General features: G+C 36.8%; 1 protein-coding gene across 2 annotated transcripts in view; it reads left to right on the top strand.

Moving 5' to 3' along the window:
• ATP6V1C1 (ATPase H+ transporting V1 subunit C1) overlaps positions 1-15,173 on the top strand; it is a 37,841-nt gene extending 22,668 nt beyond the window's left edge. For both annotated transcript variants that reach the window (XM_081258192.1, XM_081258191.1), the window contains 9 exons: positions 1,332-1,426; positions 2,973-3,064; positions 4,243-4,341; positions 6,225-6,293; positions 9,272-9,364; positions 9,452-9,545; positions 11,178-11,275; positions 12,481-12,607; positions 14,550-15,173. In XM_081258192.1, coding sequence (XP_081114318.1) covers positions 1,332-1,426; positions 2,973-3,064; positions 4,243-4,341; positions 6,225-6,293; positions 9,272-9,364; positions 9,452-9,545; positions 11,178-11,275; positions 12,481-12,607; positions 14,550-14,645 — 863 coding nt within the window. In that variant the 3' untranslated portion in view covers positions 14,646-15,173. The remainder of the gene's footprint in view (positions 1-1,331; positions 1,427-2,972; positions 3,065-4,242; positions 4,342-6,224; positions 6,294-9,271; positions 9,365-9,451; positions 9,546-11,177; positions 11,276-12,480; positions 12,608-14,549) is intronic.
• Positions 15,174-15,506: the final 333 nt, after the last annotated feature.

The raw sequence follows: 15,506 nt of genomic DNA on the forward strand, positions 1-15,506 counted from the left end.
GATTCAAACCAAAAAGGAGGGTTTCGGTTAACTGCGAGGGGGGTCTTATCTAAAGGGTACACTAGCAGGGGAGGCCCTGGGCAGCAGCGGAGAGCACTTATCATAGGGTCATGTCAGGAAAATCGTGTCAGGAGCTTACATCTACTTGTGATTGCAGACTGTCATCTAGTATAACTTCGAGGCCCCTGTAGGCCACTTGGCCACACAGAGATGGATGCTGAGGCAGCAGTATGGAGATTTGGCTAAACTCTCAACAGTCACTGTAGTTTTTTTTTTTTTTTTTTTTGCGGTACACGGGCCTCTCACCGCTGCGGCCTCTCCCGTTGCGGAGCACAGGCTCCGGACGCGCAGGCTCAGCGGCCATGGCTCACGGGCCCAGCCGCTCCGCGGCACGTGGGATCTTCCCGGACCGGGGCACGAACCCGCGTCCCCTGCATCGGCAGGCAGACTCTCAACCACTGCGCCACCAGGGAAGCCCTGCATTTCTTATTCTTGTCATTTGAAAGTGAAAAGGTCCATGTTTTGAAGATTACTGAAATATAGACTACTAGAAACAGTCATCACAAGGTTTTAACAGACAAGTTCATTTTCAGTTTGTTTGGGTAAGTTGCAAAGAAAGAACATACTTTTGTCAAATTCTACTTATTGAGACAGTTTGAAGTAGGGTTTTTTTTTAATATATTATTTTTTTAGTTATTTTATTCTGTTTATTTTTGGCTGTGTTGGGTCTTTGTTGCTGTGCGCGGGCTTTCTCTAGTTGCGGCAGGCGGGGGCTACTCTTCATTGCGGTGCACGGGCTTCTCATTGCTGTGGATTCTCTGGTTGCAGAGCACGGGCTCTAGGCACGCGGGCTCAGTAGTTGTGGCATGTGGGCTCTAGAGCGCAGGCTCCGTGGCATGTGGGATCTTCCTGGACCAGGGCTCGAACTCGTGTCCCCTGCACTGGCAGGCGGATTCTTAACCACTGTGCCACCAGGGAATCTCCTGAAGTAGATTCGTAATCTTTTTGTGTCTCTTTCTTCTACATATGAGGCATATCATGGGTATGTACATATTCCATTTATTAAGTCATCAGATTAGAAAGGAACATTTTAATATATATTAAATTTTGAGTAAGGAGAAGAGATCCAGTCAGATTACAAGGTAAAAATTTTGATTAATCCATGTTACTTAATACAGTTCCACATTTACTTAACCAGGACTCCTCACAAACGATGACATCTTTACTGATTTTCTTAATGCCAATTTCAGCACTAAAACCTATTACTGTGTAGCAAACTATAAAAAATTCTATTGTTTCTCCTCAGTAATTAATTTCTTCCCTTATTTCAGTTGACTTGGTTACTTATATAACAAGGTTTCAATGGGACATGGCTAAATATCCAATCAAGCAGTCCCTGAAAAATATTTCTGAAATAATTGCCAAGGTAAGATAAAAAATGATACAGGTAGGATACATTGATTTATAGTGGCTTTATTTATTTTATAAGTATTTAGCTATTAAATACTAATTTAGGTTTTGACAGGGCAGCTTAATTATATGTGACTTACTACAATTTTACTAAAAAGAAAAAGGTGTCAAAAAAGGATAACACTTTCATGTGTACATTTTCCAAATTGTGTAGTTTATTTAGGTAGTTAAGTTAAATGTTGCATCAAGAATGTTTGAATAAGAAAAGTAACTTTAAAATTTTATAGTTATTTATATAAATTTGAAGCATAATTGAGATCACATAGAACAGGAAGTTGGAATAGATTAGAGATTTATAAATCATTCAGATGTATGATAATGGTCACTTAAGTATGTTTATGTACAGTACTGATTCAGATTAAACTTTATGGGTTCTCTGACACCTTCCCTTCTGATGTTCAGTTTTGATTCTCTACCCAGAAAAATTGCCCGTATTCTTGTACCACATGATTTTATGTACAGTTTCAGGGAGCCCACAGGTGTTAAAGCCCACCATGAATTCACTGAATTAAGAGCTCCTTTTATGTTTCAAAGTCCTTGAGCTTGAGAGAAACATGTAAAAGTCTTACCTGAAACTATAATGAGGCAGTAGACAAGGACCTATTAATTGTCTGACAACATTTCTGTGACCTGGCTAGGACGAAAAGTATGGTTTAAATCACCTGGACAGACTTCCTTGGCTCCCGCTGGCTTTATTTGTACGTTGTGCTCTATGGTTAAATGTAAATGAATAGCATCTCAAGGATTTTAACTCAAGTCATCATATAATTTAATGAAAATGAGTAGTCAGATAATATAAAGTGGTGCTCTTACTATGAGCCTTGTTTTCTTTTGATCCTTATCAAGGATTTAGTCATCTTCTTCCTGATACTATTATAGTTGAGGAAAGAGGCTCAGAGAGGTCAAGTAGTTTACCCCAGTGCCACACAGCTGGTGATGGTAGAGCTGAGTTGAAATTAGTTCCTCAAATGTTAAATCTACTGCTTTGTGTTTTCTCCCTAAGTTGTTAGTAGTTTTAATCATCTTTTTGAAAAATCAGCTTGTGTAACATTTATAAATAAATTCAAACATAATTTAAATTTTATTGCAAAAATATTTTGTGGAAGAGTAGTGGTGTTGTGAATAGCAAAACTCTATGTGATTTAGTTCCTTTGGAAATTAATCCTTGAAACTTGTATTTTAAAGCCTTTTAATTAGTTATCTCTGTAACCAGTGGCCTGGATTCCATTTACATGGTTTAAGAAGTAATATAGTAACAATAATTAAAATACATGTAGACTAAAACATTATCTTTAATAGAAAAGATTATATGAAAATTACCATAGTTATTAAAAATGAAGTAGGTTTGTTTTTTAATGACCTTTAAAGCCATGCTTTTAAAATAATAGAGTATTTTTACATCAGGAACTAGTGGTGTTTTGTTTTTTAAAGTTTAAGCACAGCTACTTTGATTGTATTAGTAGAGACAGGTTTAGGAAAATTTTCCCTTTTTCTCTTTAAAGGGAGTGACTCAGATTGACAATGACCTGAAATCTCGAGCATCCGCATATAACAACCTGAAAGGGAATCTTCAGAATTTGGAACGAAAGAATGCGTAAGCATGTCAAGTATATGTAAATAATTAAAAATTGGGAGGGACTTCCCTGGAGGTCCAGTAGTTAAGAATCTGTGCTTCCACTGCAGGGGGTGCAGGTTCAATCCTGGTCGGGGAACTAAGATTCCGCGTGCCTCACGGCACAGCCAAAAAAAAAAGAATTGGGGACGCACTCTATCATACACTGAATGAACTATTGTCAGGGGTTAGTAAGTTCCACTTTGTGCTGTTTCTATAATCAATATGGTGTTTTTTTCACTTCATGGAGAAAAGCTCACTAATTCAGGCTAGTCAAAACAGATGTGAGGCTGATTTATTATACTCGTTTCATACATAATACTTGTGAGTTGGGTCCTGGTTTATCCCTTTATCCATCTGGTTTTTCACTGAAAATTATCTAAAGTTAATTGTTTTAAATCAAATGATAGTTTAATTACATAGCAATGATCTGCTGCTTAAAAGAATTCTATAGAAGAATCCTTTTGTAATGTAATACTCATTCTTTAATTTTTCTGTTTTCCAAGTTTTGATTTTTTACATATTAGGTTTTCTTAAAATAGACCACTCTTGTTTTGGTTAATATCACTGTAATATGACTACTACAGGTGTAGCTTTAAGCACTTAACTCTTCCAGTTATGCATTCATATCCCAGAGAGAAAGTTGGTTGGATACTGTCAGTGGTGCAAACAGGGCAAGTCATTTTCACTGTGAAATGTACTAGGAGACCAAATGAAGACTGTGTTAAAAGAGTTGATTATTGGGTTAACTAACCAAAATTGATACCCAGGGAGAGGGAGGAAAATCAAAGGTTGTGCTTAGATGATATGATTTCATAATTATGATGAGGTAGACTTTAATTGATACCTAATGAATAATACTTTCTCAGTTAATATACTATATATGTAATCAAGAGAAGAGCTGAGTTATAATAATTAAAGCAAACACAAAGAGAGACGCTAGAGGCAAATTCTGATAAAATGTTTACATTTCTTCGGGTTTGGGTGTGGGAAATATTCAGCTAAATTTTGACTTCTTATAAAATAAAATGTTAACTCAGGCTAATTCCTCTCTTGAGATGTATATATAGTATATGTGACTATAATTAGCCTGCTGTTTCTTTACTTGTGTTCTGGAAGCACATAATTATCAGCCTAATGATTTTTTTCTTATTCCTCAGAGGAAGTTTGCTAACTAGAAGTCTAGCAGAAATTGTGAAGAAGGATGACTTTGTTCTTGACTCAGAGTATCTCGTCACATTACTGGTCGTGGTTCCCAAGTATGTCTTTTTATTACAGAAGGTTTTTACCTGTTAAAATACCAGAAAAACATTAGCGTCTGATATTGTAATTTGAAGTTTCCCATAAGCCCAAGTGTAAAGGGAGTATCACCTTGTCATTTGTTCTGTCAACCAACATGTACTCATATGGCACATGCAGTAGAATTGAGTTCATAACCCGGTAATAGAGCTGTCAATTATAAATTGATATTCCAGATCAAAATTTGCTTAGTAGAGCTGGCCCATTAAAAAATTAAATAATGCTAAATTATTGGACTTAAAAGAAATATTGTTCTTAGATTTTTCAAAACAGGGAGCTATTTGTTTTTCTGAAAAATATTTGATGATTGTTTAGGATGAATTAAGCCCTCTAAGAAGCAAAGGATGGATTAGATAAAAGCTTGGCATATTTTTTCTGCAAAGGGCCAGATAGTAAGTATTTTACCCTTTGCAAGGCATATGGTCTCTGATACAACTACTCAGTTCTGCCACTTCAACTTTGTGGTTGTAGCTGAAAGCGGTCACACACAGTGTGTACATGGCTGTGTGTCAGCAGAACTTTATTTACAAAAACAGGTGTACAGGTTATGGGCGTAGTTTGCTGGGTTAGACTGTCCTTTGAAATCTCCTTTAGATTAGGCCTTCTGTTGTAATTAATATTTGGTAATCTTGGTAAAATGAAACCTTTGGAAGATGAGAACTGTGTGTGTGTGTGGGTGTGTGGGTGTGAGAGAGAGGGAGAGAGGGAGAGAGGGAGGGAGAGGGAGAGGGAGAAAGGGAGAGGGAGAGAGGGAAAGAGACACTGTTAATGGTTTCACTTCTGACTTACACTAAAACCTCACTATCAGGGAATCTTCAGGGGATCCAAACTGGGATGGAGATTTGGGGACTCTTCAGAGCATTATTCATGAAATCTTTCTTTGCTGTGCTCTCCATTTTTGTCTGGTTAGGAAACTGGGAATATTAGAAAATGATGCCTCCTGGAAAGGGGTGGGAAAGGACCTCCATTGAATTTCAGTGTCTACAGTATTACCTGACTTCTGCTTTTTCCCCCTTACTGCAGAATACTAGAACACTATTTCTAAAAAATTTCTATGTCTTTGTGTTTTTATACTATGCAGGAAAATAACCTTTGCCCAGATAAAAGATTTGTCTCATGCAACCTTTATTTAAAATTTGTGTTTAAGACCAGAAGTTTTCATAGTTTTCTGTGCACTGTACTTGAAACCTCGGATAGGACCTAGGATACCTTGTATAATGGATTATTCACTATCCTGGCTATAGATACTACAATTCTTTATTTCTGCATATATAATCATCTCTCGCCACACCCACAAAAGCCAGTGGTCTCTAGAAAGGTTGTTGCACGGTGATCTGTGGCAGCTTGGTTTAGTGTCACTTTGTTTACTCAGCACTTCCTGGTACTCTGTGCTTTTGGTAAGTGTGGCTTTACCCAGCTCTTCATAATGGCCACTGAATAGAAATGTTAGTGATTTCAGCATGGCTTCTCTCTCTCTCTCTCTTTCCTTTTTTTCTTTTTTTAGTGAGATAATAAGGTATATCAACCCTGAAGTTTGAAAGTAATTTAGAATCTGTATTTTGCTTTGCTTCCTTTCCAAACTTAGTTCTAGAATGTGCCTCTTTTGCAGTAGTTACTGGATATAAGAGATGGTGAGCTGTATTTCCTGCTTTACCACTCAGTGTATTTGAAATTCATTCTCTGTAGAAAACATGATTTTTTGTTGTTGTTGTTAAATAGATTTGAGGTATACCTATTATAGTTGGATTTCCTATTTGTCTCATAATTTTTTCTCTTTCTGGGCTTGGCAGGAAGGTAGGACTTGTTTTTCTCTTCCAGTAACTTAATTGTATCTTTTCTGCAGGTTAAACCACAATGACTGGATTAAGCAGTATGAAACATTAGCTGAAATGGTAGTTCCAAGGTCTAGCAAGTAAGTAGTAGTCTTTGTAAAGCCTGTTCTTTCGTAGAATTCCTTTGGTAGTTTGGATGTTGGAATAGGAAGTATCTTTATCTTTCCTTTGTGGTAAATTTTACAGTTTTGGAGCCATCATTTTCACTTTAAAAATAAGTGAGTTATATTAACTCTAGCTACTGTAGACCTGGAAGGGTCTTTGTACAGTCTGATCAACCCACTCATGTTTATAGATGTAGACGTTTGAGGCCACAGAGGTGACGTGGTTTGCCCAGAGTCACACATCTCATTAGTGACAGAGCTGTAACTAGAACCCAGATCTCTGGTGTGGTACTTTTTCTGCTGTGCTACCCTCTCCAAATTCTTCCTTCGATATTTATTGTATACCTACTATGTGTCTATATTTCCTCATTTATCTTGCAAAGGAAGTGTACCAAAATGGCTACTAGGGTACTCTTTTGATCTGCAAATATTTACCATCACTTTCCAGTAAGCATAGATTCTACTGAATCTGTCCTTTCCTTTAAAAAAAAAAAAACTTTTATTAAGCAATTTTAAACGTATGGATTAATATTCACTGTCTAATTTGATATGTACAGAAATTCCATGAAGTAGTTTTGGCAGTTATACTTTTTCTCATAGATGAAGAAATAAAAATGCAGACGAGTTAAGTCATTGCCTAAAGCGTATATGGCTGTATTAGTGTGCAGTGGCAAAGTTAGGGCTAAAACTCAGGTCTTTTAACTCCAAGTCCTGCACTCTTGACACTACATAGCATGTCATTTTTTCCTGCATTCTGCCATTCTACACAAGATATTCTTCAAGAATATATTAAGTACAGTGTATATGCACCCCCAAAGAATTGTTTTGTGTATACATATATATCCCGCAGCGTGTATATATATATACCCTCAGCATGGTGAAAGAAAGGTCTAGGAGGTAGTAAAGAAGTGGTGTTAGTAAGGCCAGGCCCATGAAATATTTTCTTTTCCAGTTTCATTGTGTCATATGGGAGGTAGCTTAGTATAATGGAAAGAGTCCTGGACCCAGGGATCTGAGTTCTATTGCTGGTTCTGCTACCAACTTGCTATGTGACCTGCGGTAAGTCTTTTAACTTCTCTGGGCCTCATTTTCTTTGTAAAATGAGCATCGCACCTTCCCTGTACACATTATGAGGTTCTTTTAAGGCTTGATAAGATAATAAAGTAGAAGGTAATATGATTATTGTAGTTTCACAGATGTTGATTTTTTGAGAATGAAACCACAAACCTGTGCTCATTGTGAATTTTTTTCCCATTTGGGGGGAATACTTCCCATTCACACTGGCCCTTCAGATGGTAAACTGAAGATTGAGGTTGTGTCTTAATGCTGGTTTTCCTCCGAAGCTGTTTATCCTGACAGATGACACCTTCTTAGACCTTTGTGCTCTGGAGACTGTAAAAGTCACAGAGGTTGTCTTTACGTTTGGGGGCAGGGAGAGGAGGAGAGCAAGGACTCAGTGCACACAGAATGTCCTCCCACCCTGTGGTGTGTGAGCCTAGTCCAGGGGAGTGGTGTGTAGGCCCAGGTTTATTTGGAAAGAAGGACATTAGAAATATTACTTCAGACTTACATCTTTTGAAAAGTCACTTTAGTAGTTAAAAGGAAAAAAAATTTCAGATGCCAACAGTTCAGTATAGGCAATACCTGTCTTCTGAATGACCCCTGAGTGCTCACCGACCCCTTGAGAGTCCCCAGCCCTTCCTCACTCAGTGAAAACATCTGTTCAACTATTTATCGGTCTAAAGACTTTTGGAATCATTGACTTGAAAAGTTATTTAAATTTAGTCATTGAGAACAATGCAGTAGCTCAGCCAGCACCTGAAGAGGATGCTTAGTTCATGTGGGGCAGACAGGTTGTAGTGGGTTAGTCTGGAATTTTGTACTTCTGTTTAGGAAAGATCTCTATGACTTGATGTTGGATTCTTCACTTATCATAGTAACTAACATTTTTGAGTGATTACTATGTGCTGGTCATTGTTCTAAGTGCTTTATTTTAAAATGAATTATAAATAGTAATACTGTCACTTGTTGCTTTTTGGCACAATACCTGAGTGGTTACTCTTGGAAGCAGTGAAGATGAAAGTGGACTTTTGAGGAAGAAGAATAGATTGAAAAAAAACCATCTTTAAACCTGAAAGGAATAATTTCACCTACAAAACACACAAAACCTAGCTATTTGCAAAATATTCTACATAAATCTTGAAAGGTTGGACCATGTGAAATATTGCCACCATTGGGTGGTTAAGTGCAGAGGTGTGTATAAATGCCAAGTCAGAGTTAAAGGCCAAAGAAGCTGAGAGGCTGAGCTGCTGTTCTGCTTCTTTCTGTTGGAAAAACTGTTCAGAAAGAGTTCACATTACTGTCAATTCTGGCAAACCTGAGGATCATTAAAGGTTCTTTATCGAGTTCTGTCCACTTTGTAGCTGCCTTGCTTTAGATCTCATGGGCACTGGGAACAAGAACGCAGGATAATAGTTTTGAGAGGGCACAAGTTAAAAGGGGTGGGCCGGGACTCATGGGTCAGGGCTGGACTGGAGAGAGGAAGAGAGAATTCAGTCACCAGAAGAGAAGAGGGTGTTTAGCAAGGAAGTAAGGAGATTCTGGAAGCCAGCCAGGTGCTGGACAATGTTTCCTTGGCTGGCCTAGTGCTGATACAGATTGAAAAGCGTGATTCTTGAGTTTGGATGCTTTACTTGATTTAATGTTTAATTTTGTTGGCTAGGAAGAAATGCACTAGGGGGCTGTTAAGGCACCGTAAATAGAAACATCATAAACACTGAGTGTCTTCAGTGTGGAGGCAGTACAGATGAAAAGCACTGAAGTGGTTTGGGAAGGGCTGCCGTACCCCACTGTCTGTTCCTCCTCTTCCTCCCCCTGTTTCTGAATTCTGCCCTCAATATGAATGTGAGCAATAAGTATAAAGCTTTAAATGGACTTGGTCTTTCTTTCTCTAGTGTTCTCTCAGAGGACCAAGACAGTTACCTGTGTAATGTCACCTTGTTTAGGAAGGCAGTTGATGACTTCAGACACAAAGCCAGGGAAAACAAGTAAGATTATTATTTTTTATTTTTTAGTCTGTTAGATCACCTAAACATGGTGTGGACAATTTTGGTTTTTTCCGCCCCCCAATTTAGATTCATCGTTCGTGACTTCCAGTATAATGAAGAGGAGATGAAAGCAGACAAAGAGGAAATGAACAGGCTTTCTACCGACAAGAAAAAGCAATTTGTATGTGTTTTTAATACTTAGTATTATCAGTGTTAAGCAGAAGAAAAAGTGGTACTGCTTTTCTTTAATTTAAAGGAAAATAAAACTTTTCTGATTTTGCTTTTGATTCTAGCTGTTTTTTCTACTAAATAATCAAAATAAGTTTTCTCTAAGCAAGCTGAGATCTGTGAATCCTTATCTTAAAATATATTATCTTAAAATTAACCCCCCTTAAGTCCATATCAGAAATTAATTTTAAATGCAGAGTTTTGATTAATACTCATATAGTGAGGGGTTATTTTAGTTAAGTAGTAGTTCTCTCTCTTCAGTAAGAAATTTCATTTTTTGAGGCAGATTTTTTTAATGCTGCATGCAGTCTTTTATTGGAGGAATTTGTATTTAAACCATTGGTGAGTTAGTATGTTCTAGGCACAATGGAGAACAGGGATGGAATTGTGAGTGAAAGGTGGTGTTGACTTTCTTGCCATCTCAAGTGCAGGATTATTGTGAAGACTGAAGCTTGTATGGAAGGGGAAACATGATGAGTGAAAATGTATTTCTCTTGTAATGCAAGAGGAAATAAAAGCATATTCCATTTAAAATTATTTCCAAGTACTTTATAAACCATTACATCTCAGTTGGGAGAAAACTAACCCTAACCAAGTAATGTCAAATAAAACCAACTTGTTGGGGAGTTCCAGATCCCTTTTAAAGAACAGATACTTTAACCAAAGACTTTCACTTTGTTGTATTATCCTTTTTGCGTAAATGGATTGTTACATCCAAATGAGCCTAATAATGTTATCTAAATAACTATTAGCTGAACTGATCATGTGTGTCTTTTAAGTATGGAGAGGTGGTAATAAGTTATTTGTCATTTGTTTCTTTAAAGAAGTGTTTTTATTTAGAAGTACTGAATAACTAAATTCAGAAAGAATATATACTACCTAATAGAACCATTAAAATTTTAGAACATGATGAACAGGTTTTAGGGATCTAGATCAACCCCCTGATTTTACAGATGAGAAAACTAACACCTAGGGGTATTAAGGGACTTACTACATAGCTATTTTTTGTTATTCCTGAGAAGTTGTGTGTAATTGAATTCTATTTTCAATGTATAAAATGTTTAAGAGTATTGGATAGTAAATTTAGATTTTTATATTTTGGTTTTCAAACCTGTAGAAGGACACTTCTATATTCTGTGTCACTTTAAATAACTTTCATTAAAACATAGGCCTTTTTGGGATTCCCCTGGTGCTCCAGTGGTTAGGACTCTGCACTTCCACTGCAAGGGGCGTGGGTTCAATCCCTGGTCAGGGAACTAAGATCCCACAAGCCACGTGGTGTGGCCAAAAAAAAGAAAAAAATATATATATATATACCTTTTTCTGTGTAGTGAATAGATTCAATGGATTTTTGTATCTACTGAGGTTACAGAGTAGTGGCTTAATCTTTTCATCTAATTTAAGGTAAAGTATCCAAGATAATGAGAATAATGAAACATTTTTAAAGTGAATTATAATGTGATTTAATGCTCCTAAAGATTCTTACTGGATAGTTGCTCCTTTAAAAATATTTGATTTATCTAATTTCTAACTGCCATTTTCAGGACCAAATTTTTGGTGATTTTTTTTTTCTTTCTTTCTCTAGGGACCACTTGTACGGTGGCTGAAAGTGAATTTCAGTGAGGCGTTTATTGCGTGGATTCATGTAAAAGCGTTGAGGGTTTTTGTTGAGTCTGTTTTGAGGTAAAGGAAGTTAATTGAGAAACTTGGAACTAAAGAATTTATAGATCCCTTTACATTGAACCTCTTTATAAAAACACACAGTCTACTAATAGGAAATTGATTTGGAGAAACCAAAGGGCCAGTCGTGAGGGAGAGATTGTCAGTGTCATACTGCTTATTACGTGCATGTTGGTCTTGTCCCTTAATACCGGGTTTGAAGGAAGAGATCACGCTGCTGTGCTCTCTGATTCTTTTCTTATTATGTACTTAAGTTAAATGTAGATTATGAAATATTAGCCAGTGTTTGTTTAAAAGAAGATCATTCAAATATTTTTATATGCAGTTTGGTATGCAGTATACCTAACGCTGCCTTATTTGAAGTCCTCATTTCAGTTAACCTAAAATTTTTTTTATTTTGAGGTACTTAAAATCTCAATCATCTTGTGATCCTCTGTACATGTTGCTCATATTAGAAATATTTCAAAATGCTTATCTGCAGTCGTGCTCACTATTTGTAAATTTCTTTGAATTTTCATAGTAGACGTGGGTAGTAATCTCATGTTGTTTATTATCATGAAAGCCCTCCATGTTCTTGGGTTACGAATCCATGGATTCAACCAACTGCAGATTGAAAATATTCGAAAAAGAAACTCCAGAAAGTTCCAAAAGGCAAAACTTGAATTTACTGAGCACTAGCAACGATTTACGTAGCATTTGCATTTTACTTACAACTAATTACATAGCATTTACATTGTATTATAAGTAATCTAGAGATGATTTTAAAGTATACTGGAGGATATGTGTAGGTTATATGCAACACTACACCATTTTATTTAAGGGACTTGAGCATCCGTGGATTTTGGTATCCACAGGGGTCTTGGAGCCAATTCCCTGCAGATACCTAGAGACACTGTACTAAGTTTACATATTACCCCTGTCTGCTGCGGGTATTCATAGATTACCTTAAAAATTGAAGAGTAATTAAAAGTAATTCCTAGTAGACAGTTGGCTCTCATCCTAAAGAAAGATTTCTAATGGTCATTGAGGACCAGAGAAGGTTTGAGTTTCTGTGTATATTAGTTGAACTTGTAAACATGGTCATTAAAGTGAGGTACCCTTTCCCCATTAACTGTGATTAAAGAAGAATGTGAGAGTATTTGCTTTAAAAAGAAAATCTCTGCATATGTTTGCTTGTGTTACATCCTGTATTTCTGCTTATTTATAAGGTATGGCTTGCCAGTGAACTTCCAAGCAATGCTCCTTCAGCCCAATAAGAAAACAATGAAGAAACTAAGAGAAGTATTATATGAATTGTATAAACATCTAGATAGCAGTGCAGCAGCTATTATTGATGTAAGTATTTATTAGACAACCTGGTAGAAGAGGAACTGGATGAACTTCAGAAAAGATTATTGGAAGAAGATAAGAGGTTATTTAACCTTTTGAAAGTTGCTTTAAGATTCTCAATTTGTTAGTAATTAATTTACCTGATAGCTTAGCAAATAATTTACCTTGTTTACCCCATTTTACTAGTTGCTTCTTGGTATTTCTAAAAGCCAGTTATCTTGCTGTAGATCCGATGTTTATAGCTGCAGAAATACACAACCAGTGATACTAGTTGTTTACAAAAGTTATAAATTGCAGAGAGCAAGAAAATAAGTAGTTATTGTAACTTTATTTGGTAGAAGTAGTGGAGTCAGTAGATGAGCATTTTAAAGGGAACTATCATTTCTCTAAAATGGTATGTGTTTATGTGTTCTTTTTAAACAGAAAGATACAAACAGTATGTGTGCTTTTCGTTGTTGCTGTTGTTTAAAATTGTAATAGGCTTTTTTTGATTTCAAATATCTTGCTGATTTTTTTTCTCTTTAGTTTCGGATGGCAGTATTTCACATGTGCATTAGTTAGAACCCATGAAAAAAATCAGGGTTTTTTGATAGAAGAAAATGCAGGAAATGACTCTGCATTTTGTAGAGTTGATAATATGTGAAGTCTAACAGTTTGATACATAATTTCCTACCAGTAAATTCTTATAACATGCATATGTAATAAGTGGTATCTGTAAAAATCACACTTGGTTTATTTTTATCCAGCATTTTGTAAGCCATGTGTCTCCTAAACTCAGTACACCAAGCCTGAGATTAAAGAAGTAATTTTATACAGTATGCATAAGAAAGGATGGTGTGGTGATGGTTAAACACACACAGGCTTTGAGGGCAGAGAGTGCTTCAATCTGGCTTTACTACTCACTCTGTTTCCTAGGGCAGGTCAGCCTTTATTTATTTATTTATTTTTTAAGATTTATTTATTATTTATTTATTTTTTAGAACTTATTTTTGGGGCTTCCCTGGTGGCGCAGTGGTTGAGAGTCCGCCTGCCGATGCAGGGGACACGGGTTCGTGCCCCGGTCCGGGAAGATCCCACATGCCTCGGAGTGGCTGGGCCCGTGAGCCATGGCCGCTGAGCCTGTGCGTCCAGAGCCTGTGCTCCGCAATGGGAGAGGCCGCAGCAGTGAGAGGCCCACATACCGCAAAAAAAAAAAAAAATTTGTTTTTGGCCACGTCAGGTCTTAGTTGTGGCACGCGGGATCTTCCTTGAGGCATACAGGATCTTTTGTTGCGGCGCACGCGTTTTTTCTTCTCTAGTTGTGGCGCGAAGGCTCCAGGGCCCTTGCACTCAGTAGTTGTGACACACGGGCTTAGTTGCTCCGTGGCATGTGGGATCTTAGTTCCCTGACCAAGGATCGAACCTGCATCCTCTGCATTGTAAGGTGGATTCTTTACCACTGGACCACCAGGGAGGTCTCAAGTCAGTCTTTCAGAGATTGTTTTCTCATTTGCAAAATGGAGTTAGCAATGCCAAACTCAGATTAAATTAGCAAAAAATGTATAAACTTAGCCCAGAGTAGATGTTCATTAAGAAGGTACAGGCATACCTTGTTTTGCTGTGCTTCACTTTATTGAACTTTGCAGATAATGCACTTTTCAATTTACAAATTGAAGGTTTGTGGCAACCCTGCATTGTCAGATGATGATTTGCATTTTTTAGCAATAAAGTATTTTTGAATTAAGGTGTATGTACATTGTTTTTCAAGACATAATGCTGTTGCACACTTAATAGACTGTAGTATAGTGTAAACATAACTTTTATATGCACTGGGAAACCACTCGCTTTACTGTGGTGGTCTGGAACAGAACCTGCAATATCTCCAAGGTATGCCTATGAATGGTAATACTTTTTTTCTTGTTTAATTTCTTTAAGTACTTAGTTGAATAATCATCTGATTTTTCAATAGGCTCCTATGGATATTCCAGGCTTAAACCTGAGTCAACAGGAATATTACCCCTATGTGTACTACAAGATCGATTGCAACTTGCTGGAATTCAAGTAAAATGAGCCCCCCAGATAGCCCTGCCCTCATGTCGGTGTCGGTGTTTGCTAACAGACATAGGTTGTAGTATGGCTGTACTTTTAACTCTCTCTTACCCCTTGCTTGCTTCTCACCCCCTTTCCTATTCGCGTTCTCTTGTAGTGGTCCATTTGTCAACATTTTGTTTTTAAAAGGAAACTATATGTCTTGTTTCTTTTTATTGATCAGGTCTGTAAATGTGTACTAAAAAAAAAAATCAGAGTTTATTTATAAACAGAATAGTTTATTTAAAAAGAAGGTCTTACTTCATTGATATTGTGGTATGCATTCCATTTGTTGCTGTTGTGACAGAAGCCTTGTGTACAAGGGAATGGTGTAAACAGTTATACCATTTTGTTCACTGTATTTAGTAGACATAATTGTTTAATAGTTATTGAATCATGATGTAAAGAAATGTGACAATATTCAGGTATGTGCTTTCTGAATGTTTCAAATTACAATCTGTGAGCACTTGACACCCACAGGAGAGAATAAAATTACCTGTGCAAAGGTGGATTGTGGTGTGTGTAACTTCCAAAGATTACGGTTCAAGTTTGAAGATTATTTTTGAACACGTGATGGGTACTTATATTTGGACACTAGACTTTCAGGTCTCTCAATTAGGAGGTAGGGCCAATTTTTGAATAAAGTGTAGTAGAACTCTGCAGTTTTAGTCATTCGTTTTGTCTAAGTATTTTACATGTTTCCTTTTTAAGATTGTTAATTTTGCCTTCATCTTGACATTGATGTCATTTCTGATGTAGTCTGAAAAGAGGCAGTGCTAACCTTACAAAATCTCTGAAATGAAACTTAGATTAGCATCCTGAGTGAACTTTTATTTTA

This window comes from Mesoplodon bidens (assembly GCF_964165515.1).
Source record: "Mesoplodon bidens genome assembly, chromosome: 16".
Classification (NCBI taxonomy): domain Eukaryota; kingdom Metazoa; phylum Chordata; class Mammalia; order Artiodactyla; family Ziphiidae; genus Mesoplodon; species Mesoplodon bidens.